This window comes from Kwoniella pini, chromosome 4 (assembly GCF_000512605.2).
Source record: "Kwoniella pini CBS 10737 chromosome 4, complete sequence".
NCBI classification, from domain to species: domain Eukaryota; kingdom Fungi; phylum Basidiomycota; class Tremellomycetes; order Tremellales; family Cryptococcaceae; genus Kwoniella; species Kwoniella pini.
This window is the reverse complement of record NC_091719.1, coordinates 711,278-736,029: the sequence shown is the minus strand read 5'-3', so window position 1 is coordinate 736,029 and position 24,752 is coordinate 711,278. Positions and strand designations below refer to the sequence as shown.

The 24,752-nt window shown below is 40.5% G+C and overlaps 10 protein-coding genes and 1 non-coding gene across 11 annotated transcripts; 6 read left to right on the top strand and 5 right to left on the bottom strand.

The window, feature by feature from the left end:
• Positions 1–64: 64 nt before the first annotated feature.
• I206_103292 (uncharacterized protein) lies at positions 65–537 on the top strand (the record flags this gene model as incomplete). Its single annotated transcript, XM_019153471.1, has 2 exons — positions 65–398; positions 473–537. The coding sequence occupies 2 exons, from the start codon at positions 65–67 to the stop codon at positions 535–537; spliced, it is 399 nt and encodes a 132-aa protein (XP_019013632.1).
• Positions 538–1,519: 982 nt separating this feature from the next.
• I206_103291 (small COPII coat GTPase) lies at positions 1,520–2,787 on the bottom strand (the record flags this gene model as incomplete). The annotated part of the gene is made up of 8 exons (XM_019153472.1): positions 1,520–1,735; positions 1,806–1,927; positions 1,990–2,166; positions 2,245–2,305; positions 2,363–2,406; positions 2,501–2,515; positions 2,574–2,604; positions 2,776–2,787. 8 exons carry the CDS (start codon positions 2,785–2,787, stop codon positions 1,520–1,522), a joined length of 678 nt encoding a protein of 225 aa, XP_019013633.1.
• Positions 2,788–3,380: 593 nt separating this feature from the next.
• I206_103290 (uncharacterized protein) lies at positions 3,381–5,702 on the top strand (the record flags this gene model as incomplete). The annotated part of the gene is made up of 11 exons (XM_019153473.1): positions 3,381–3,439; positions 3,493–3,611; positions 3,678–3,880; positions 3,951–4,089; positions 4,152–4,342; positions 4,416–4,496; positions 4,583–4,840; positions 4,895–4,961; positions 5,094–5,261; positions 5,340–5,607; positions 5,675–5,702. The coding sequence occupies 11 exons, from the start codon at positions 3,381–3,383 to the stop codon at positions 5,700–5,702; spliced, it is 1,581 nt and encodes a 526-aa protein (XP_019013634.1).
• Positions 5,703–5,930: 228 nt separating this feature from the next.
• I206_103289 lies at positions 5,931–6,033 on the top strand. Its single transcript has one exon. It is a non-coding gene; the product is annotated as a tRNA-Trp (tRNA).
• Positions 6,034–6,584: 551 nt separating this feature from the next.
• On the bottom strand, positions 6,585–9,742 carry I206_103288 (uncharacterized protein; the record flags this gene model as incomplete). Its single annotated transcript, XM_070202715.1, has 16 exons — positions 6,585–7,008; positions 7,057–7,184; positions 7,236–7,403; positions 7,460–7,547; positions 7,608–7,687; positions 7,747–7,756; positions 7,810–7,894; positions 7,951–7,996; positions 8,053–8,214; positions 8,262–8,288; positions 8,339–8,352; positions 8,411–8,515; positions 8,578–8,980; positions 9,044–9,204; positions 9,259–9,344; positions 9,402–9,742. The coding sequence occupies 16 exons, from the start codon at positions 9,740–9,742 to the stop codon at positions 6,585–6,587; spliced, it is 2,328 nt and encodes a 775-aa protein (XP_070058816.1).
• Positions 9,743–10,313: 571 nt separating this feature from the next.
• Positions 10,314–14,364, top strand: I206_103287 (uncharacterized protein; the record flags this gene model as incomplete). The annotated part of the gene is made up of 8 exons (XM_019153475.1): positions 10,314–10,901; positions 10,959–11,064; positions 11,114–11,202; positions 11,263–11,316; positions 11,376–11,610; positions 11,663–11,806; positions 11,866–11,963; positions 12,016–14,364. 8 exons carry the CDS (start codon positions 10,314–10,316, stop codon positions 14,362–14,364), a joined length of 3,663 nt encoding a protein of 1,220 aa, XP_019013636.1.
• A 230-nt stretch (positions 14,365–14,594) lies between these two features.
• I206_103286 (uncharacterized protein) lies at positions 14,595–15,615 on the bottom strand (the record flags this gene model as incomplete). The annotated part of the gene is made up of 3 exons (XM_019153476.1): positions 14,595–14,877; positions 14,958–15,036; positions 15,096–15,615. 3 exons carry the CDS (start codon positions 15,613–15,615, stop codon positions 14,595–14,597), a joined length of 882 nt encoding a protein of 293 aa, XP_019013637.1.
• Positions 15,616–16,307: 692 nt separating this feature from the next.
• Positions 16,308–17,745, bottom strand: I206_103285 (uncharacterized protein; the record flags this gene model as incomplete). Its single annotated transcript, XM_070202714.1, has 3 exons — positions 16,308–17,328; positions 17,432–17,585; positions 17,664–17,745. The coding sequence occupies 3 exons, from the start codon at positions 17,743–17,745 to the stop codon at positions 16,308–16,310; spliced, it is 1,257 nt and encodes a 418-aa protein (XP_070058815.1).
• A 775-nt stretch (positions 17,746–18,520) lies between these two features.
• I206_103284 (uncharacterized protein) lies at positions 18,521–19,742 on the bottom strand (the record flags this gene model as incomplete). Its single annotated transcript, XM_019153478.2, has 3 exons — positions 18,521–18,665; positions 18,736–19,104; positions 19,165–19,742. The coding sequence occupies 3 exons, from the start codon at positions 19,740–19,742 to the stop codon at positions 18,521–18,523; spliced, it is 1,092 nt and encodes a 363-aa protein (XP_019013639.2).
• A 654-nt stretch (positions 19,743–20,396) lies between these two features.
• On the top strand, positions 20,397–21,033 carry I206_103283 (uncharacterized protein; the record flags this gene model as incomplete). Its single annotated transcript, XM_019153479.1, has 4 exons — positions 20,397–20,422; positions 20,499–20,577; positions 20,647–20,745; positions 20,836–21,033. 4 exons carry the CDS (start codon positions 20,397–20,399, stop codon positions 21,031–21,033), a joined length of 402 nt encoding a protein of 133 aa, XP_019013640.1.
• Positions 21,034–22,510: 1,477 nt separating this feature from the next.
• Positions 22,511–24,620, top strand: I206_103282 (uncharacterized protein; the record flags this gene model as incomplete). Its single annotated transcript, XM_019153480.1, has 7 exons — positions 22,511–22,922; positions 23,001–23,073; positions 23,153–23,289; positions 23,400–23,600; positions 23,663–23,843; positions 23,926–24,323; positions 24,427–24,620. 7 exons carry the CDS (start codon positions 22,511–22,513, stop codon positions 24,618–24,620), a joined length of 1,596 nt encoding a protein of 531 aa, XP_019013641.1.
• Positions 24,621–24,752: the final 132 nt, after the last annotated feature.

The following is a 24,752-nucleotide window of genomic DNA, read 5'->3' as shown; positions in this document are numbered from 1 at the left end:
GGATTGGTGATTGGGTATGTCTCATCATCTTATCAATTTTTGTAGTAGGATTTTGAAGTATACAATGAGCAGGGACCCCTTCTTACCTGAAATTATCTTTCATATCGCAAAGATCCTTCAAGCTCAAGATGATGTCACAACCTTATTTGCTTTAACCAGAACAACTACGGAGATATATGATATACTTGCTTCAATCTTCTATCCGAAGTTGACTATCACTCAAATTTATGAAGGATCAATATTTTGGGGAATATTACCACATGCAATAGAAGAAGATTATCACGATGTGAAGAGTTCCAATCTCTCTGAGACTGAATCTGCGGTAGATGAGTCGGAACAATATAAGTCTCTACCGTATGACAATCTCGTGACGATTCAACAACCAACAAAAGAAAAATGTAAGTATCCCAAAAATAGTTGTTTTCTAAAACATCATGGACGACTGATTTACCCTTTTGTACCTTGTTGCCAGGTAGTAAGAACCCACTGATACCAAATGCGAAGACGAATTCTCGAAAACTCACTAATCTTCTTTAAACGAAACATCTAATCATTGATTAATTACCTTTTATAAAGATTTCAAAAGATCTTCAAAATTCTTATCCTATATCAGATCAAAGTGAAGAAAAAGGAAGAACAACTCAAAATTTTACCTAATATAAATAAATTATTGATTGGATCAAATTTCATATGAGAATGATCAAATTGATTTGATCACAATCATCCAAATGAAGCAAAACAATTCAAAAGACATTCTTTTGTAGAAGCTTTATTGTTACCCTCGAATTTAGAGTCAAACGAAATCATGATCAATTATTCATCTTTTACTAATGAATTGAAAGAAAGTACCGACAAATATATCAATATATTAAGCTCAGGTTCCTTAAAGAGCTTGAGATGACAAATCAAGATGGACTCAATAGAAATTTTAATTATAGGTGGAATTCATTCCCCAAACACTTCATTCCGATTGCTCTGATTCATCTTACCCTTTATCACAAAAATGCTCACTTAATCCTTCGCAATGTCTCTGCAGCGAATTTACCTTATGTGAGCGGTTGTAGAGTATCAATTCATTTTGTTTGCCCTTTTCCTGCAGAACAAGACATGACGCTGGAAGAAAGGATAGAACAGATATTGAATATGTTAGAGCCGCCCCCCGAAATGAGAAACGCGGCACAGGCTGTGCTGGAATGGGAATTTTTTTCGGCAGAAACTGGGCAGAATAGAGATCTGGAATAGGGAGTCAGGAGTAGATTACAGGAGATCAATGATGAACGATTTTTTTTCTATCCTTAAGTGTAATGTGCAGTATTGTATGATTTGTCAAGCTTGAAAAGCGTGCGCATTAGCTAAAGAGAAACATGTATTATCTGCATCGTAGAAAAGTCATAAAGAGAAAAGAAGGGGAGAAATTAAATATGCTCTACCACACGCTGGCTACCTCTTGTGCACCATCCATTGCGTCTACTATCCAATTCGATAGGGAGTTCGTCCCGTCTCCCTTTCGCTTACAACCTTAGCTCTCACCCTCACCCCCCGATTTCTGATGAGTCATCCATCTATCTAGCTTAGATCTGTTTTGCAGAGTAGTCAGCATGATAACCACACCGTGACATTGACTTTTACGTACATATTGACTCAACCATCTGAAACCTTCGCCGTAACCTTGTCGCATAACCACCGAACACATGAAGACTTCGATTGGTCGGATGTCTCTGAGGGGTACTTTTCCCTATTCATGAATTGGATATGTCAGCTATACGGGCATACGGAATGCTTGCCAGAGCTGATCGTGTACTGACCTTTCCGGTGGTTTGATAGAGACCAAGTTGCATTCTCAATTCTTCTTCAGAGACAGCACCGTAAGAATCAATCTTGTTACCGAGAATGAGGAAAGGTACTTGAGCAAGTGACTCGATAGACACTGAACACAATTGTCACATCAGACGAATGTATGATAGTCAAAGGCAAAGAAGTCAGACTTACACAATGAATCTAATTCAGCCTTACTTTCGGCAAATCGTTCGGTATCTGCACTGTCCACTAAGAATACAATTCCGTCTACTTCAGGGAAATAATCTCTCCATAATCGACGAGCTTGCATGTGTCCTCCCAAATCGTATGTTGTGAATTTCACATTTCCAATAGCAAGTTCTTCAGAAGCTGTAAAACGTTCCCCAAAAGTGAATCAGCTTGTCGTCACACTGTGCGATCATGAAACAGCAAGCTAATTCGACGTACTTGGATGTAAAGTAGGTTGAAGGGTGGCAAGTCGATCATTCTTCAACATATGAAGAAGTGTCTGCAGATTGGGGAAATGAGCTTCTTCTCATACCGACTACCGTATTCTTAAGCTCACCGTTTTTCCTGCATTATCTAAACCAAGGAACAAGAGCTTTGCGCCTAAATATCCAATGAAGTATTAGCTAAGTCACCGTCTAGCTAACGAACGGAGCCACCAGCTTAAAATTCGTGAGAGGAGATGAGTCAGACATACTCTTGTTCATGAGACCTATTAGGTATTCTAGTCAGCTTGACCTTCCATCTTGTCCGAGAGTAAAAGAGCTCACCTAATTGAGACAGTACATCCCAAAACCAGTTCTGCAATCGAGTATCAAATCAGCTTGCAGCCGTCGAATGATATTTCCAAGTGTCTCATCTCCAGGGGTCTAACTCAGCGTTGCTATGAGGGTCAGGACTTCTTCCACGATCCTCCAAGACCACCCCTCCCTGACTTGATGTCTCTGCACAAAAAGCTTCGAGTAGACTTACAAGGATGAACATCTTGGCTTATTGTGTTGCGAGAGAGACGTATGACACAGTAATTTGAGGCTTATGAGATCACTTCTTGAACAGCTCCGGCTATAGTAGGGGCTGAAGGGGTATGTAGATGATGCAGGTAGAGTGTTTTGACGCTAAAGTATTATAGAATATCGTTTAATTGGTTGCCATCGCTCATCAACACGCCGTTGAAGTCGAAATGAGGATATAATGAGAATGAGAATATGGCAGCGTCATCAGATACGACTAAACCTCGTGGAGCGGCGTTATCCGTCTTCCAGTCCTCTATACAGCATAAAATTCCGCATAGTGGCATCTGCTTGGCAATGGTCAAGACGCGTGGGGTCTCCATACGTTCCGAAGATTCCGGTCCATTAATTAGTTGAATCGATATTAGCCGTCGATCTTCATAAATCGTACCAACGTCTACCCTCAGTACTCATACCATCTATTTCCCTCATATAGTGTTAGGAACATTTCCATGTTATAAGTTTACACTGATATCGTCTCTCTTAGTCTCTTTCCTCTTCTTGGGTTTCGGGATTTCGACTGGACACTCTCTTATTCGCGTATTTTTGATTTACACAATCTCAGCAATGTCTGTGCCATCACCTTTTCCTGCTCAAGCGGATCTGAAGAAGCCTGTCTGTGTCTTGTCAGTATCAGCTGTGACTTCAAAACCTGATCCATTTGCTGACAAGGTTCTAGCTGCGGTTCATCACCTGGTAATCAACCTCTATATACCAATGCTTCAGCTGCAGTTGGACAAGCATTGGCCAAAGCGAATATTCCTTTAGTATACGGGGGTGGTAGACGAGGGATAATGGGTGAGCTCAGCTATCTGGCACACTCAGCAGAGACAACGATCAGCTGATACTCAAGAGGTCAAACAGGTGTCGTCTCACAAGCGTGCCTTCAAGCAGGAGGCTACGTTCATGGCATAGTCCCTCAAGCATTGACCGAACGAGCTTCCGAGCATACTCCCGCCCCTGGAACCTCTTCCGGTTCGCAGAGCAAAGAAGGACAGGGTGAAGATGTACTAGGTGATGGATTCGGCGGGACGTTGACCACGGATGTAGTGGGAAGTATGCACGAGGTAAGCTTTTGCTTGACCCGTAATGGTTTTACGTGAAGAAGAAAAGCTTATTGAATTACTCGTCTGGTAGAGAAAGCTAAAAATGGCTAGACTGTCTCAAGGCGGATTTATAGTACTTCCAGGAGGATACGGTACATTTGAGGAAGCTTTGGAGATGATAACATGGAATCAACTTGGCATTCACCGTTTACCAATCTTGATATTGAACAGTGAGCTCCTCTCCACCAGTGTCTGCCCGGATTGAGCTCATCGTACAATAAACATCTTTTAGTCGGCAATTTCTACACCCACTTATATAATCAATTCCTATCATCTGTCGAAGCAGGATTCATCGCCCAATCAAACTTATCATTACTTAAACTTGTCAATCTCGAAGGGGGAGAAAGTGCGAACGCGGATGAAAGCCAAGCGGGGGATTGGGGAAAAGCAGCCCTGAAAGCGCTGGACGAATGGGATCTTGCCGTGAGCTTCTAAAATCGAGATGTATCGAGACGAAAGATCGTTCTTTTAGCTGACCACGAATAAACCGCTCTAGGAAGGCACAGGATATAGTCTGAATTGGGATTTAAAGGAAAGGAGAGCCGGTGGAGATGAATCAACACTGGAAGCTGAATCTGTATGAGTTATTCTCCTCTTTTTTGCATCAATTCAAAATGTTGTAAGTATATAGAATATGCATTGATTATTATGATCTAATACCAGTCACTGGTCAAAGCACCTGAATCGATCTTTACTACATTGCGATACACCTCACCTAGAAATATTCCGACTTTACCTATACGGCAGGACTCGCTACCTCTAATGGACTTACATTTTGAAAGACTCAAAGAGGCATTCGAGTATTTCACGCAAAGGGACGGTCAAGAGCGATGGGGTGTATGGCCAGGAGAAGATGTTATATGGCAGAGTCTCCAAAAGGCTTTGGAAGTGAAAGAGAGAGCTGGAGCAGGGGATTATCGAGTACGCGTATGACCTTCCAAAGACAGACTGGTCAGGCTGATGATGAGCTCTTAGGTAAGGATTGTGATTCATCCTGGCGGAAAAGTGGATGTACAGTGTCCAGATGCACCGAAGGATGCGGGTAGGTCAACCGGTTCTGTATTTATTCCACCTCATTAATTAGTTCCTCCTTTCTGCCTCTTTGTACTGTACAATGACCTTGCTCGGGAATCCCAGATCAAGTGAGATAGCTAATATCGGATTTTGTTCATAGGTCCTTTCGCTTTCTTACCTTCCGCTTCACGATCAGCAATACGGCGACCTGTCGTTTTCGATCAAGAAATTACTGATATAAGCTTAGAAAGTTCGGATCAAATTGATTTGAGATTACACAAAACAACTAATCGAGAAATGTACGATGAAGCATATGCAAGAGGACAAAGTGAGCTTTCAAAAGAAAGATAATGATAACAATCTTCGAGAAACTGATGAAATGATTTGCACAATTATCATTAAAAAGCAATTGTGCCTTCCAATATCCACCCAGAAGTTATTCTACATGATGGTATAAATATATTAGAAACTACAACTTCTAATATTGCTATAAAATGTTCAAATTCAGATGAATGGATAACTCCTAAATTGAATAAAAACCAACCATTTCTAAATGGTGTAATGAGGCGTTATCTAGTGGCTAAAGGTATAATTCAAGAAGGAGAAGTTACGATTGATATGATAAGAAAAGTAAAATCTGAAAATGGACGATTGATTGGATTTAATGGTCTTAGGTAAGCCTTCCTTATTTGTTCAATTATAATCAAACCATCGCTGATATCTTTGCATATGGTCATGTAGGGGTGTATGGGAGGGAGAGATTTTATGAATTTATGTAAATTGTATATTGCAAGTCATTCCAATTCGTTAGTTACATGTATATCATATGTTACGATCGAGGACCAAATTACGCTGCACAGCAGTGTATGTTGAGTAATGGTCCATGATGTTTTTGTCTAGTAAAGTATACATCTCTATCCATCATGTTTGTAGAGACCTCAAGCACGATATCGATGATCATGTTATAATGGTATTGAAAGTCCCGCACTCCAACAAAGGAGCTGTAGTTCAATTGGTAGAATAGTAGATTCCAATTCGCGTTTCTTCGGAAATAAGTTTGGATTATCTATTGGTCGCAGGTTCGATTCCTGTCAGCTTCAAGAGATTATATCTTGAAACTTGGTCTATAACCAACACTCCAAATTTTTTGTGTTTTTTTATTCATGTCTATTCCCTTCTATACTCTTCTTCTCATGCGTATGTCCTCCTTCCTTGGCTGTCATATTTAGATACAGCACGTCTTCAATCATAAAACCAATATACCTCTGATTCAATAAAGATGCGATAGTTCCTGTTTCTTCCCCGTTGTGGGCATTGTCAGGCTCTTACTTGAGTAACCCACTTAATGAATTCCCTTTAGCAATGGGTTTCATTATCAAAAGAACCTTATAGATAATAGGGTGATAGCAAGACGTGATTTATGCATGATTGTGCTGCGCGGATCAGATCAAGACAACACAAGCCAGAACGCCAACAGCAATGTATTATGCTAGATAAGTGCATAAATTCCCGTATTTCTGCATTTTAGCATTTGAAGTCCCACATGACATATATACAATTGATCAGAGACAGTTCCAAGCTGATTGATTACGCGATTACCATTGTGCTGTTTCTTTTATATCCAAGGTGACATTTCTTTCTCTCAAATTATTTATGAATTACCAGTAGAAGGAGCCGATAATACTCTATTAAGTAATTCTTCCATTCTAAATTGACTTTTCCTTACTTCTTCTAATTCCTTTTTTAAAGCTTCAACTTCATCATTTCCAACAACTTTTTCAGGATCTTTACCTTTGGATGTAATATTGTCTTTATCAGTAGAATTAGATCTACCAAAAATCTTGGCTAAAGGAGAATCAAATGGTGTTCTGGTTGATTGTCTCTTTTCCTTCTTCGAAGCTTTTATGATTTTTACAGCCTCGTTCCCTTCAGCCACATCATCATCATTCTGAATTGTGGAAATATCAGATGCTTTTGGTGGAGTTGATATACCGCTTGCTAAAGGTGAAGAGATGTAAGAGGATGCTTCGAATACCGAGGAAATTAGCATTTCAGATCCACCAGTAAGCCATGAGCTATAAAGTCACATTAGCTAATGTTTCTTGTTTGTGAATTCCACATACTTCAACAGTCCAGGTTTTTGTACATCCATGACACTGTCTATAGTCGAACTATTCAAGTGTATCGCACGTTGTTTTGCGCGATAAGTATACCGCTCGTAAGCAGATATAGCAATCAGAATTGGGAAACTCTGCAGCCCGAATATCAGCTACTCAATTGGATCGTAAAAGAGTGTACCCACGGTAAGCCTTATGGCGAATACGTTGATTCGATGCAAGGTTCGAGGAGAACAGATCCAGCTCAGGGGTACTAGTATGGCGAAAGCTAAGATATTGATAGGTGGTAGATACGAGAAGAGAGCGTCTGATTTTACACCTTCAACAGTCTTGACTACTCTCTGGAAGAGATGCTGCAACAGAACGAAGTCAACTTTGTTTCATAATCCTTACTGAAAGAGCAGCTCACCTCCTCATGGGCATTCTGATTGATAGCTGCAAATTTGTTTGATAGGATCGCGATGAGCATCGTAATGAGCAGAACGTTGCACAGAGCACTGAGGCCGATGATGTCCGTATGAGCCTGATTCATTTCGTTGGAGGAAAGAAAAACTCACGCATAAGAAATAAGGACCAGAGGTCCAAAGATCGGATGGAACGATGAGCTTGCTGAGAAACCTAAATACGATGATCCGAACTACAATCGCCCTATTGTCAGCTGACCACTTATTTCCAGAAGGCGTTGGAAAAGCTGACCCAAATTTGTCTGTCCAAGCCAAAGCGTTAGCTGTGTTCATTCAAGTCATCGAGCTGACTCACGCCATAAGCCATACAATCTGTTTGACCGTCCATGTAGCTCTTCCAAGCGTCCACAAGCAAAAGCAAATACCGCTGAACGCCAGCACTAGGAAGGCTGTCAGCTGATCCATCCACGCAGATATGACAAAGGAAAGAGCGGACCTGTCACAATCATGAACTGCACAAAAGACGCTACCATCCCTCGTAGCTATCACTCTGCCGTCAGTGGTGTTCCTCGGTTGTTGCCCTTGTGCTGGAACGTACAGCTAAGATGACTACATTCTCCCTGACAACAAAGAAGACCAATCTTGGGAAGATGATACAGGCGGCTATAGCAAGTATGTCAAATGCCAAGTCTGAGGTATTCGGCGAGTGAGAAGCGAGGGCAAAAATTCGGAGGAGGAAGTAGAGGAGGAAGATCGTGATCTGCGACAATGATCAGCTATTTCCTGGTACGCGCTGCTGATGCTCACATAAGCCATATCGAACGCATTCCATGCCTGGAGATACCTGTTTCAGCTTTGCTTGGCGGTATGCGTAGTTCACTCACGTTGGCAGCGTAGACTGATCAAAATTCATCGGTCAGCTTCACGACTTGATGTCAATAGCCGAAAAAGCTCACCCGCCCAGCCATGCTCTTTTGAAGCTGCAAATTCTTCTAAGACGAAACCAAACGAAAAAATGATATAAATAATCTCTATAGCTTGCACATGATGTAAATCCTTGGCTGTCCACCATATCAGCCGATGGCTTCACTACCGCGGGATGTATAGGTGAGGGCCAATTTACCTGCAAGAGTCGAGACATAAAGGATCATCAAGATGATGAAGCTTCCAGCTTCCATAGTTTTCCTCCATTTAGGTACTTTCAGTCGCTGATGATCCAACCATCCGGCTTCGTACGGGTTATACACGTATACTTCCGCCAAGTCTTCTTCTGCCTCCTTTCCATTATGTATACCTACTGGTTCTTGATCTGCATATGAAGAAAAGGCTGAGCTAGAGACTGCGCCATGTCCTTGCGAATGAGATGGTCTTCTCCGTTGGCGAGTTCTTTCGGATACGTAGCTATCGGTGATGATGGAGCGTGTGGATACAGGAGCATAAATGAGTTGACCTTTATATATGAGGCTAATGAGATGTTGGATCAATGGTAAAGATAAAAAACGCTTGGATGTCGAAACGATAGCCAACTAAGGAAGGAACAGTAAGCAGCTGGTGGGAAGGACGCATTGTATCATGAGTGATTAACTCACTTCAAGGGCACTACTAGTCATCTCTTCTACGTTTTCTCGATCGTCTCCCATGCTTTGCCACACCTCTTCAGGCGCTCCATCGAACGCACAATAACCTCGCACAAGCTCACTGACGAGAGAAGCTGGTTCATCGGGATGAGGAAATGTTCGCAAGATCTTGACTAGGTTCGCAGTACGTCAGAAGCTTGCCCTCCAGTTGTGGTAGCTGTACTCACTCGCAAGCAGCTCGCAAAAGGCGGCTCTGGTAGTCTGCAAAGGTTCATAGCTCAGATCTCCAGCGGAGAGCGAGACATACTGGATCCTTATGACAATGTTAGCTACTCAGCTAGCTACCATCATAGTCTTGCACAAAGCTCACCTGTTGGCCATCAGAGCATAGATAACCATTCCGAGACAGGGTCCTTGGTACTTTTGAGAATGAAGCTTCCTAGCTACTCCAGATTCCCCTCCGTCTTGTCCTCCCGGGATAGCCAAAGCGGGAGTAGCTGTCCCGTTAGCTTTCTCATCTTGGGTTTTTGGCGCAAAGCGTTGTACTATGGGTCGAACGAGGGTATAATTGATAGGAGGTGACTGCAGTTGATCCCAAGTGAGAGCCGTATCTATCGCATCGTTGATAGTGGAATGGAGCTCGTGAATGAGAGCGAAGAGAGTTGTAGGCGGGGGTGCAGGTGCTGGCAGAGACGAAGACGTGGAGGCCATGATGACAACGATAGATGGTAAGCCTCTTGACAGATAGACCAAGGATGATCAGAGATGTTGTTGACTGAAAGGGGACAAAGCTCTTTACTTTGGACTGAAATTTGTTATCTTCAAGTCGAGCGAGCGACTGAGGATCCTAGCGCGTCATTATGTTTGGAGACCCCACAATCTCACCTAGCTTGTGTTGATGACAATCCACGTGGATTCGGCTTGTAACGCGCGTCGGAGCTGACCGCCTCCTCTTTAAGGGGTTTCAAGATGTGACGTTTTTGGTTGTTGGGTGTGTTCAGGTGCAAATGAGTGATATCTCGTTATATATGCTTCGACAGGAAATCCATCGAGACAATCATCTCTTGGCATCTGTCTCTCCCTCTATCATAGCATAGCACCACATACACAAGTCTGGGGATATCGCATGTGGTCGAAAGCAGTAGAAACAATCTGACAGCCCGAAACAAATCAAAAAGGCGTATTCCATCCAGGCTCGGAGCACAGACCGTGTTCTTGATCAAGCTCCCGGCATCCTTCTACTTTGCTTGAGGTATTGCATAACCCAAATCCATTGTCCAGAATGTACTCCTCAAGCTATTCTCCATCGGCATCACCATACACGTCACCTCCTCCACCGCCTCATGATCCCTATCGCTCCTCACCTATACCCGTCAATCCTAAACAACCTTACAACGCTACATTCTCCCCACCGCCTCAAATGCCAAATAATTTCGCTCCGATGCCTTCAGGACAATCTTCTCATCGATATCAACAATATGCTAATCCTCCTCAGCAATATGCTAGAGCACCTCCGAACCGATATTCATCCCCATTACCTCCACAAGGGTACGTTAACGTTAGCAACGGGTATCCTCAACAACAACAGCAGCCACCGCCTCCTCCTCCCCCTCAGAGGCATAAAGGAACACTAGCTCCAGGTCAAATTGTCAAAGTCGGTGATCAAGCTGTCAGGATAGAAAGATATCTTTCCGAAGGAGGATATGCTCATGTTTATTTGACTACGTCAGAGAAACCTATATATCCACCCACTAAAGGGGAGAAGAAGGGCAGATGGGGTGAAAAGGGCTATACGGAGCATTGTCTTAAGAGAATAGCGTTCGAAGATGATACCGTATGGATAGATGTTAAGAAGGAGATCGAGGTGATGGTGCGTATCAATCGCTTCCATGTGTATCATGGGCTCTACTGACGATTCGACTCACAGAAATCTCTACCTCCCAATCCACATCTAATACAGTATCTCGGTTCCGCTCATTCACGTCTGCCCACTGGTGGACATGAAGTATTCATTTTAATGGAATTCTGCTCAGGTATGTCAATTTCCAATCACGCTCGGTCACTCAGCTGATCACTGGATAGGTGGGGGTATAATCGACCTTCTCAACAAAAGATTACGAGATCGTCTAAAAGAAATAGAAATCCTCAACATTTTCACGGACGTTTGCGAGGTGAGCTGATCTCCTTCAACCATCCTTTTTCCCGTTTGCTGATCAATTTTTCGGGTCTAGGCGGTAGCAGCAATGCACCACCTGTCTAAACCTCTTTTGCATCGAGATTTGAAGGTAAGCTGTCCTGCTTCATAGCGATTGGTCAAGTATAGCTAATTTGTATATACTACTAGATCGAGAACGTTCTATCTCAACCCATCTCCACATCTCCTACACCTCAAAGACCCAACTCACTAATGTTCAAACTATGTGATTTCGGATCAACTACTTTCCCAGCTGACAAACCACCTCAATCGAAAGTGGAGGCTGATGCGCTTGCGATGGATCTGAACAAGCATACAACGTTACAATATAGAAGTCCAGAAATGGTAGAGCCAATGTTGGGATTACCTGTAGGGCTTCCTAGTGGTGAGTCAGCTGATTTTCGCCTCTACCTCCGACCTCTGCTGATCAATTGCAGATGTATGGGCCTTGGGTTGCTTGCTGTACAAGCTTTGCTACTACACTACACCCTTTGAAGAACATGGGCCCTTGGCTATAGTCAATGCTAAGTACACTTTCCCACCTGTACCGGCGTACTCTCCAAGGATACAGCACTTGATAGGTCAGCTATTTTGCGGCGGCTTGCATGCAGAAGTGACTCAGCTAACATCATATTCATAGCCTCGATGCTTATGGAACAGCCGGTGCGCCGGCCAACGGTGTTTGAGATTCTCAAGATAGCGCATGAAATGAGCGGTACCAAGCCTGAAATCGACTACGTAAGTTCATGCTTTTTATTGCAGACCCCTGATTGACCCATCTTCCGAATAGCCCATTCCTTCTCGTTCACTCGGTGCTTCCTCACAACCGCATCAACCGACTCGTATCAACGCCCAGACCTCCAACCTCCTAGACTTCACAGGCTCATCGTCGCCACTGAACGGCACACCAACTCTTCAACCATCTTTTGCTTCCTCTGTCCCGCCTCAACGGCGCGGTCGGCCAACCAGAGAAGGCAGTCAGAAAAGCATTTCACAACCCTATGCTGCAACTTCGATGCCTACACCTCCTTCACTTCCGCCAGCCGACCACGCACCAAAACCGAATATACAAGTTACGGGCGAAATGTCCAAACCTCAATCTGCTCCAACATCAGCACTTAAATCTTCACCTGGACTGGACGCTTTTGGTATGCCATCTCTACCGGCCTCTTCATCATACAAGGCAGAGAATAGAGGATTCGGTGATTCCTTTGCTGCGCATGCTAGCAAGACAGGCGGATTCAATGGTAACTCTCGACTTGGTGCAAACCTGCCTAGACCCCCTTCAACATCAGGCTTTGGCGACTCTTTTGGTACTTCAGAACCAACCTCTCTATCTGCGAGGTCTCCTGGGCTATCATCTTTAAACAGAGTAGGTTCAAATCAATCGGGCTCCGCTGCGATCAAGCAAGACTCCCCTATCACCACCGTCAAATCACCTGACTCATCATCGTCTGCACCGAACGGTGAATCAAATTTCGAGACCAGGTTCCCTTCTCTAGAAACGCTAGACAGCGATCATTTCTCACCACCACCTCAACAATCGCAGCCCAAGCCTGAGTCGCTGATCTCGCCGGTGACGCTCTCTCCGCCTACTCGACCCACCTTCGACAACAGACCTTCCATCATGGGCAATATGACTGGCGGTAACCTGAAATCGCCAATGATCAGCACTGCACCGACCGATCACCCCCAACCTCGCTCGACTCAAGTAACCGGAACAGCTTTCAAAGCGGTAAAATCTCCTCCTTCTTCACAACAGAAGACAGATTATTTCGGTTCAGTTGCATCCTCCGCTGTTAAACCTGGAGTTTCAACTAACGTATCAAGTTCCGCTGGGGCTAAATCACCGCCACCGAGAGATCTGATGGATGATGACCAATCGGGCTCGGACTCACTGAAACTAGTGCCTATGCAACCTGGTCGATCTACAACCCCCTTATCAGCAAGCAGTATGACCAATCCCTCTTCTTCTCCCAATCATCTTAACACTTCACGCCCGCAAGGCAGTCCTGCCTCTGCTCAAGCCGCACCGCTCTCAGGACACCATCGACCCCTCCTCCCTCACATCAACTCCGCGAAGCCCAATAGCAATATCAATTCCGAAGAATGGTCTCCTTTGGAGAAGATGCGATTATCTCAAGACGCCAACCGGGGTGAAGAGAGGAAAGTGGAGATCGAGTTGGATTCCAGCGATGAAGATGCTTTCCCCGAAGAAGCTTCCGGCACGCAATACAAGCCCCTTACTTCCCCGAGTAAGGACAAAGGTGACGAGCAATTGTCTCGTCAAAAGACATCTGATAGAGCCTCTACATTTGGCAGACTATCACCTACTAAAAGCAGAGACCCTATAAAATCTGCTACAGTTGGTGTACCGCCTTCCGCGCAAAGTTGGACTTCTGGGCAGAGATCAAGACCTCAATCGATGTTCGTTACTCCTTCATCCTCTTCAGCCTTGAGCAAAGGCTTCAGATTATCAGAGTCTCCGTCAAACGGAAATTTCCCTCAATCGGAATCTACGACTCGGCCAAGTCACGGTAGGAAAGGATCGATAAATGACATTGTGTCGAAGTATGAGAATCTCAAACCCCCTTCGGCTTCATTTAAAGATCTCAAAAATCCTTCGCCCTCCACATCTTCAGCGCATGGTCAAGACGGAACCTTCACGAACGGTGCCAAAAAGCCTTCTATAGCATCGAAACCTCAAGCATTACGCAAATCGACCACTGAACAATCGGCGATCTCTCCTACATATGCATCAAACGAGACGACCAAAAATGCCTCGGATTCGGCTTCAGGCATTGCTAAACCTATTGTCAATGCTAAAGGATCTCCACTTATTGCACCGAAACCTGTTCGACACGGTGAAACACCTCGTCCAGAAGGTTTCTCAAGATCATCATCTGGTAGAGCATTCCCGATCACTAAACCTAAGCCTTCTTCCATCAATACTTCTTCTACTCAAAATATCAATCAAAGTGAGAAAATAGAGGATAAAGATGAAAATGGTAATGGTAGTGGAATGAGTAGTCCTGAAAAACAGCAATCTGTTAATTCACTCATAGCACGTTGGAATCAAGGTCAAACGGCTAATTCTAATGCCAATAAAGTTGTACCTAAACGTGGAGGATATATCTAATGCAGTGTAACTTGATGCTGGTCGTCATTGGAAAAGATAATCTCATATAATTGTAACTCATTTTTGCCCATGCTAATGATATGTATTTGATGAGTACATACATCGTATCTAGTATTGGTATACATCCTATTTACAAAAGCGAAATTGTATCACTATAAAAAGATATGTTTCATGCCAGCATGAAGACATGGGGTATTCGTTATCCCTTTTCAGTCTGCTTCGTCGATAATTCAATAGAGCATCGATCCAATAATCAAAGAAATGAAACCACTGAACGAAATTATCAATGTACTAACTTGATATTTGACGCGATCAGCTCCTGAGGTATTTCCATTTGAAGCAGCTGCCAAAGGAGCGATTGATCCTGATGCTGAGGAGGACGATGTCGAAGCTATCAAATTATTGACGGAAGTTGATATCGGTGTATTAGAAATTACAGAAGGTGCGGTTGATTGCGTAGACACTGCGATGGACATGCTAGCTGTCACAGAAGTTGCTGACGATGATGACGAACTGTGTAATAGGAAACGTAGTCGTGATTAACGATCAGTGTCTTGCTACACTCATGATCAGGTAATTATTATTGGACTTACGAAGAAGTTCTAGATTTTGACTTTGATTTTGAAGAAGATATCGAAGACGATCCAACATCAAACGAAGAAGTAGTTTGAGCTATATAACAATGATTTCAAAAGTGAGTTGACGTTAATTTGGATTAATAATTAACATACATGTAATTTGATTTACACTACTAGTAATTTCATTTTCTCCTATTGAACTTGAAGCTGAAATCGAATTGGAAGTTGAAGTTGAAGTCGAAGTTGAAGAAGAAGAATTTGATAAACAAGAATCATCATTACTTTGTTGTACTTTAACATTTTGTAAATAACCAATTTGATTATTTTCATCAGTTATTTGAAAAATTAAATCAGTTTCAAAAGGTTGATTAACTTTCCAATTATAATTTAATTCTGAAATTGAATTGATAATTTGAATATTTTCAATTCCAATATAATATCCACCTTTTCCAATTTCTAATTTTACTTTTCCATTTGTTCCTTTCCATTTTATAATTGCTTCAGAACATTGTATAACATTTGAAGTTGTTATTGTTATATTATTTATATATCCTCCTGCTAATACATTTCCTATGTTTGATTTTTCATTGGTTTTCTTTATAAAACTAGCTTGAATATTCGATCCTCCAAGTAATAGGACGGATAATAATATAAATGATAGAGCTAAAATCATCTTGAAATCTGTGTAATTCCTTTAATAAAAGGATTTGATGCGATTCGGTCAGATTTGGAATGTAAAGATGGACGATTAGGTGCAATGAGTTATTGATTGTGATGGATGGTCCAAAGATGAAAGCCAAGCTGACAAAATACAAAAAAGAAAGGAATGTTATTAGCCGCCTGTGTGTGTATCTAACTGAATGTTGTGTGTATCGAGACCAGCCCTGCAGCCAAGAAGATGATAAGTAAACAATATTATAAATGTTCAAATCAGACTTGTGATTTATACGACGAGCAGACTACCAAATCCGCGGTTAAAATCTGAGATGAAAGATCATACGCGTCTTTCTTTATGTGATTTTCTATACATGATTTAATAATTATCGCGGATCTCCTTCTTAATCCGCAACATATATTAAAACCCTGAGATTCATAGCTATCGTATGCTTCTTCGATCAATAAGAGTATGAACTCAAATTCACGCGTTCCTACTCTCTCAAACTCGAAATATCAACTGCGCTAATCCAGATTGTAAGGAATGATATATAAGCCAGAAATACTTGCGAGAAATACAACTAGAAATGTGCAAATACAAATACATAGTCGAATTACAGTATTATTTTGTGGCTACGAATGTAAAGGTCACTTGATCAAAAGATTAATATCAATACTCTATCTGTAAACATTGAAAACTATAAAAGAAGGTCATAGAGAAGTAGGTAATTCTTTGGCTTGTAATAGACATCTTTGAATATTTTTACCTAACAATACTAAACAATTACCACATTGACCAAATTCTCTTAAATCAATTTCAAGTAATTCTAATAAATCTGAATCAGGATTTAAATGAATTTTTACAATTTCAATCATTTTAAACCAGGCATTTTCAAATTCAATTTTATTATGACAATATTTAAAATGTTCATTAAAATCTTCATCATTAATTTGTGGAGGAATATTTAAAATATTAATTAATCCATTTAATCTAATAGATTGTAAATTTAATAAATCATTTAAAGATTTTTTACCCATTAATAATTTATTTTCTTCTGACCAATTTTTAAAATTAATTTTTAAAGCTTGAATTGAAGATAATTTAATTAAATCTTTAAATTTAAAAAAACAAGCTAAAGAATAAATTTCAATTGGAAATTCTTTTATCCAATAATTTAATTTATCTCTTGAAATATTTAATGCTTTTGAAGATTGATATCCTAATGAAGTTTTAATTACTTTACTTGTAATTTCTAAAGGATTTAATAAATCTTCTGAATTTTTTGTAATTATTCCTTTTGGATAAATTAAAGATAAAAATGCTAATAAAACATTTGAATTTTCTGGAACTATCCATGTATAAGGTGAATTTGTTGGTGTAGGTGATGTAATTATATCTTTTGGTGGTAAAGGGGGTGGTAAACTATTTTCTTCAATATTTTCATTATTATTACTACAATTAATATTTACATTATTATAATTTTCTGAAATAGAATTTTGTGAAATTGATGAACGAGATGAAAGTGTTTGAGCAATAATTTTAGGTAAACTTCTTAAATTTTGAAAACTTTGATTTGTAGATATTGATACTCTATTATCAAGTGATGAGTTTCTGAAAGTCGTAGATGGTGATTGATGGATAGAAGGAACAATATCGTTTGATAGGTTTCTATCTGAACTAGAAGATGAAGATGAAGCTGCATTTAATCGCCAAACAGGTACGAATCCATAACTTTTCAAAGAAAACAACATAAAGATCAGCGAGATAATCATTCATTAATACAATATATTGCCGGGCAATCTGTTGAATTCTTAGAGATATCCCGAAGACTCACTAAATATGAAAGAAAACTGTCTCCGCTTCAAGAATTTTTCTATGAACTAAAAATCTCTTACCGTCAATAGTTTCTAACTCGATATCACCGATTTTACCATTTAATAAAGGTGCAAAGTGGAAATTTACATTTCGATCAGGTAATTCAGTATAAGCTGGTGCAGGAGAAGAAGGTACAGTAGGAGATCTAATATAAGCCTCTGATGTAGGTTGATAAGATGTTGAACGAGTACGAGGTGTCATTGGTGGTGGAGATGGTGTTTGAGGGTCGAATATTGATGATAAGGATTTGTCCAATGGATATTGATTGTGCATAATGTGTTGTTACGATTGATGTCAGTTAAAAGATTGTGTGTATATTTATTGAAAAAATGCTTCAATGTTCTTTGTTTCTTAATTCTACCTGAAGTTTGTAGTTTCCTATCTTGATTTCAGTAGCAGAAAGAATGACAAGGAATGAAGTAAAGTAGGACTGTAGAGTAGCCTTATAACCCAAGACAAAATATTCAGACTCGTTAAATTGCTAACTAAATGATCCTCTCAACCTTTCATATGATTTTCCCTAGTCGGTATAACGTTCCCTTGACAAATAACAAAAGATGAAGATCAGCTACTGACTCGATATTATCTTTTGTGTTTTCTTTTGATTCGATAAGGCCTGGTTAGATTATTATAACGAATATTATGACCAAAATCAAGAACAAAGGAAAATTTTCCCAGTTTTTCCTTTGGGCTTTGATCGTCTGTAACCCCTCGCTTTTCGAAAGGATTTCATAAGTGTAAAGGATAGTCTGAATGATCGGCATTCGTCTGATATGCATTTGAATATGACCTATTGTGGAGGTTGCCATGACCATTCGAAGTCATCGCTCCATGGACATCTTACTGATGAGAGGTAGCACATGTCTGTCACATCTGACCATCGATGTTCTTCAGGATGATGTTTAGTTTATTTATTAGTAGCGTGAGAACCCACTTTTTAACGGTAGCTGTATGATACAATACATATTAAGTAAGTATATTAAATCGAAAATATATCGTAATCGAAATGTATCGATGGTCCGAGGTACTGAATGTCCTGATCCCTGCTTTAATCCACCTTCTTCGCGTGACCTTCCGCAATGACATTATGTTTATCATGCTCCGCGTATTCATGACCAAGTTTCTTCCACCTCGTTTTGCTATCTGCTTCCCCTCTAGACATCTGAGTGCCAAGTATTCGATCCCAATTAGTACTGCAAAAGTAAGAATCAGGTCAGCTGACACTTCTCATTGAGATATTTATCAGAAAGGATCTGAACTCACAAGAAAGGTTGGGAGAAATTCGATTTGATACCATAAGCTTGATGGTGTATATCGTGATAATCGGCGTTATTCGCAAATAGTAATTGACAAGGATCCCACCACAGTCTATATCCACAGTGATCGTCCGCTGTCTTGATACTCGATATGACGAAAAGTAGAGTCGCTTGTCGAAGAGTCATAAAAGCAACTTTTTCAGCTACCGCCGAACCTAATGAATCGAGAATAAAACCTTCGACTGGGTGATTATACAATGCGCCGAAAGCATATGCGACGTAAAGACGGTGATGATGAGAATGGAAATGTCGGTAGAGGAATCGATTTGTGTGCATTGCTCGGTGCCAGAAATATTGCCATGTATCCACAACGCAGCTTATGGGTAATTGCAAGGTCAGCTTTGAGCTAAAATTCCAGGAATGATAATTGACTTACAAGGCAAAATACATTTGGAAAAGAGGTATACCCCACCAGTATATCCAAGCAACTAGCTTTTCGCCATGCTTGAGAAGTACTTGTTCACCTGTCCTTCTACCAAGCAAGAGAAGAGTGCCATCCGCTACCCAGGGAACTAGTTTAGCCATCTTAGCGAGATGATCCACGAAGACCTCTCTCCTGAGAATGGCTTCACTATCTTCGAACCACATCCAGCCTAGAGCAATCTGAATACAATGTTGCAAAAAGACAGCTTTGATGACTTGAGCAAATGTGACTTTATTCCTCGCTATTACTTCTGGTGATTCGTGTATACGCCTCGCTTCGAAGTATGGATATTTGGCTGTATCGAGGTGATGCCATATTGAACATACAACCCAATATACCACTATCGGGGCTAGAAGATTGAAGGGTTTGGATGAAGCGATAGAAATGAGCTTGGGATCAGTGATGTGGTAGAAAGGTGCATGAAGGGAGTTAGGTGTCATATTGGCTAATAGGGTTGAGTTGTAACCATATTGATGTTGAAATAGTTTATTTGGTGAAGACACCATTTGGTTGAGTGCTTCGAAAGCCATATTGGCAATTATACAGGAAGGAGTTGTTTCCCAAGTTGAATGAGGGTTTTGATGTGTTAAATGTGTTTTATAAGGTAAAATAGGTATTTGAGTGCAGTGGCGAGAATTTTCGACTAGCGTCGATGAGGTGTGCTCCGCTGATTAAACTTGTAGAAAGGAATGTGTGATAAAGTTGGAGAATGTATTTTTCAGGCGGCTAGAGACTTGTCAAGAGGAAGGATAGGCTAAGATTTGATGAGTATGTAATGTGAAAGATTGGATGAGAAGAAATATGGATGAGATATAAGCAGATTGTGGAAAAATAACAAAGCTTTCAAGTCCGATTTTCAACTTTAACTTTGTCCTATTCCCGGCGACCTGGCATGACCATCATCACAAATCAAAACATCGGGTCAGGCACGCACATATACACATGGCAAAAGGCCCCCGAACGCATTGGGAGAAATTGGAAAAAATTCAGTTAAAGAAACAATATCTTGACCACGTGACCACGTGTCAGTCTAGCAGAGTATGCCACCGTGGGAAGCTAATAATATTGTCAACAGATATCGCGTTTTCGACGAGATCGCGACCTCAAAAAGCCTAATGTCTTCTTGTTCAACGTGTATGTTATGGGTGTTTACCGAGTCGCAAGCTAAATGCACTGCAAGTACAATGTCAATCAATACAGTGAACCCTTAGTGAGCTGATGCTCGATCAAATTTCACAAAGCTCGACCCGCCTTAAGCTGACAACGAGGGAATTACCTGATTCTAGCGCGAGCAATAATCAAATTTCAACATTAGAACAAGATGTGCTATGGGAATTTGCCAAACTTAATGATAAGGTGAAACGTGTAAGTGCAAGCGTCCAAACTGAATTGGGCGAACTTCACCGTGTGATTGTTGACGGGAGCGAAATCCAGGCATCCAACCTTGCTAAATTAACGGCGGAATCACCGAATGAATCGTTACTGGCTGAATTGCGGACGTTGGAGAAGCGAATGGGCCTTGTATTGACTCTCGTAGGTTATCCCGCTTTGAACAATTTCACATCTCTCAGGTATACCTTCTATCGTGATTAGAAACTGGCTAATCCTCTCGCTGAAACGTAGTTCCAAGCATCGGTGTGGGCAGTGATAGTTGACATGCAAGCAGCTGAGGAAGCACGGACACATCAACAAGAACAAGAGCAGCAACTGCGTCAAGAACAACAATACGCACAGGATCAGTACGGCTACGCTGGTCAAGGGCAAGGCCAGGATATAAGTTATGATGACTCGAGAAGATGGGACGATGACAGCGTCTTGTGATATACTATCAATCGGGCTGATATGTTAAGCATCCTCAAGTGAGTCATGTTCTTTTGTTTGACCTTCTCCCAACTTCATCATTATTACCGCAACGATGCCATCTGGTAAAAGGTGTGATCTCCTGAAAAATATCCCTACTATTCAGATATCCCTTCTTCCCACTTCACGTCTTACTCCTCTTTCTGGTAATCACCAGAAGAGGGCAGACAGGGTGTATTGAATCCGAGATGTTCGATTTCTCTCCCTTATTATCGGAGATTACAGATATAAGGGCGTAAGGCGGGACAAATAATATCTTTAAACCCCTTTTCCTTCATTTCAAACGAGAAAGAAGTAAGGGACGACTTGAATATGATTCGTTCTTTTACCTCAGATCCATGGTAGAACGATTAAAGGCTTAGGTCGATATCATTTGAATCTCTCTTTTGCTTGATTTGCATCAAGTGGAATACGAGAACATCATAAGTTCCGAGGCCAATCTATCTTTCTTACAAGCTCTCAAGAATTGATGGGGAACTTGAGATGTACATTTTGACGCACAAGTAAAACAATCAGTTTATACTTCGAGAGATTGATGAAGTGTGAATGAGGATATGTGCGAATAATTTCTCTGGGTTCAAGGAAGAAGGGAATTGGGTTAGAGGATATTTCGAAAGGAGAATAAGAGCCCAAACTATGAGCGGCTTATATGCCCACTGAGCGGTCTTTCCTTCAACTTCGGCTGCCGTTGACTTAAATATCTGGAATATTAGCTAACGAAACAACTGTTAAATTAGGGATCATCCCGACTCCTGTAGTCGGCTGCCGGCAGTCCGACGATCATCCCTACGTAACAGTAACATGTTAAGCTTGTACGGTAATAGAGGAATATATACTCTGGGTGTATATGAGTTGTTAATCATTAAGTAGACCTTCGCCTTACAAGCGATGCGGATGTAACATATGTATATTTATCACTTCTTCTCAAGTCGATCATGTTCAAAAGCATTTCCAGACTATTGGAAATTCACGGGTACTAAATACGGCCGTATCGATATTTATAGATCCGGGAAAATAAACCTTAGCGGTAGTGAAATCCGGTAAATGAGAAAATGCGGCTCGGTAAATAATGATCTTCTCGCGTAAATGCGAAGAAAGTTTGATTTCCTGATTTCCAACGATCTTTACCGCGGCAAGATAATTTGATTTTGAGTCATGTTTGTCAGGCTGGTCGAAGATAAGGAAATGAAGATATTATCGATCTGGATTCATGGAGTCTGAGAATATTTGATCGAGATGTTTTGATAATTGAGAATTGTAGCTTCGTTGTGTATTTGTATTATCCTTCATTCTGAAATTATCAGAGTTGACAGAACGTATCCTTATCATCGAATTTGGCACTGATTGCAAGACACCATTGACAGACATTCCAAGTCAGAAAGACGTATTAGCTATCTTCCGAATTTGAGCCTTTGGATCTTAGGGCTTTATTTACAAGATGTCTATCACTAATGATACATCTCTTGAAGAAAAAGACACAATTACACCGAATATACAACCTGTATCTAAAACACGATCTCATTCACAAAGTCATTATCAACGATCACGCCCAGAAGTTGACCCATTTCCTATTCAACTTCATTTATCTCGTTCACTATCTCATGCTCATCAACCAAATCATTCTTTACATAGACCACCAACAAGAAATGATGGATATGATAATTTTCCACCTCCTTTACAAGGTATAAGGAATTCAGCAGATTTAGAAAGAAGATTAACTACCGATGCTGATTTAGTTGGACAAATGGCTGTAAATGATGATGATATTGGACCTCCTCCTGAAGGTGGAAAAGATGCTTGGTTATGCGTTGCTAGTGCTTTTTTTGTGCTTTTTTGCGTATTTGGTTTTGGTAAGTTAAAATCTTTAATATTACATCTTCATGTGTCAAACTTATTATGCGAATACTAAAGTAATATTGCGTTTTTAGTCACGGTATTTGGTCAACTCAAGGTGTATTATCTTGCTCATCAATTGAAGGAATATTCACAATCTGACGTTGCGTGAGTTATATGATATTTTAACGTAAATGCAAATCGAATTTCTAAAGCTAATATTCTGGGAGATTTACTATTGATTTAGTTGGATTGCAAGTCTTCAAGTTTTTCTTACTTTCGGAGGATCAATTGTTGCAGGAAGATTTTTTGATAGTCATGGTGCAAGAGGTTTAGTAATGTTGGGTACTTCTTTGAGTGTTGCAGCTGTGATTGCTATAGCTTGTGAGTAAAGAAAGTTTTATCATTCAGAATCTTTGAATTCGATTCAAGGAAAAGTAAATGAAAAATAATACGCTTGATATATTGAGCTAATTCAATTGTTTCAAACATAGTCTGTAAATTATACTGGCAATTTTTATTAGCACATGCTTTATTTGGTATTTCTGCTTCGATGCTCTATTCACCTTCTACAGCAATTGCAGGACATTGGTTCATGAAAAGACGTTCGACTGCAGTCGGTATTGTAGTTTGTGGAAGTGGATTATCCGGTGTTATTTATCCTATAGGATTGAAAAGGTTATTCGATGAATTAGGTGAGTATATAGTAGTCAAGCAAAAATGAGACTTGATGCTAATCTACGCAAACATGCTATAGACTTTCGAAATGCTATGTTGATCATTGCTGGAATGAACGCTGTCTTAATGTTTCCAGCTTGGTTCTTCTTGAAAGCTAGATTACCACCTAGATCACCACCTCCTTTGAAAAGCTTGAAAGGACCATGGAAAGAACCACGATATACATGTTTAGTCTTGGGTTCATGTTTAGTTATGATGAAGTGAGCTATAGGTTTTTTTTCTTTTCTGTGGTCCAATCTGTGAGAATTTTGAGAGAGTGTTAATTCACCGAATCTTTTTCAGTTGGCTTTCTCCATATTTTGATGCACCTAATTTAATTACATCAAATAAAGTTACAGGACCTATATCAGATTATTCAATTGCAATTCTTCAAGTAGGATCATTTTTTGGAAGAGCTTCAAGTGGTGTATTAGCAGATAAATTTGGAGTTTGGTTAATTTTTATACTTTCAATTTTAGGATGTTCAATTTCAATTTTAGCTTTTTGGATTGCATCTCCTATTGGATCAGGTTGTGTTATTGTTGGATTAATTGGATATGGTTTCGCAAGTGGTGCTTGGATAACTCTTGTAGCTGCTTCTACTGCAACAATTTCACCTATAAGAGAATTTGGAATGAGATTAGGTATGTTATGGAGTTTAACTAGTATACCGAGTTTAATTGGACCTGTAATTTGTGGTGGTGAGTGGTTTCACTTTTTGCTTTTATTTTCGTACTTTTCACAAACCGATCTTTTCTGAGATTCATGAATTATAGAATACTGATCATTTATCAATATATGTAGTATTGATATCTTCTGCCGATGGAACTTTCAAATATGCAGGTTTGTTTATAGGTCTCACTCAATTCTTAGGTGCTTTTATCACTATTGCACCTAAAATACTGGATTATGTTCGATGTCTTCAAGAAAAGAAAGAGACTCGACGAGGTATAAACAAACAGACTGAAAAAAAGACATCTTCAGCTCAAGATGAGTGATTATAGAGTGTGAGACTATCTGATTAGATTGAGACATTCAATCGACTTCGTATCTGTATCCATTATAATTTGTTGTATGCATAACATCATATCCTGTGCATTAAGCAAAGAATGTACAGTATAAGCAAAAGT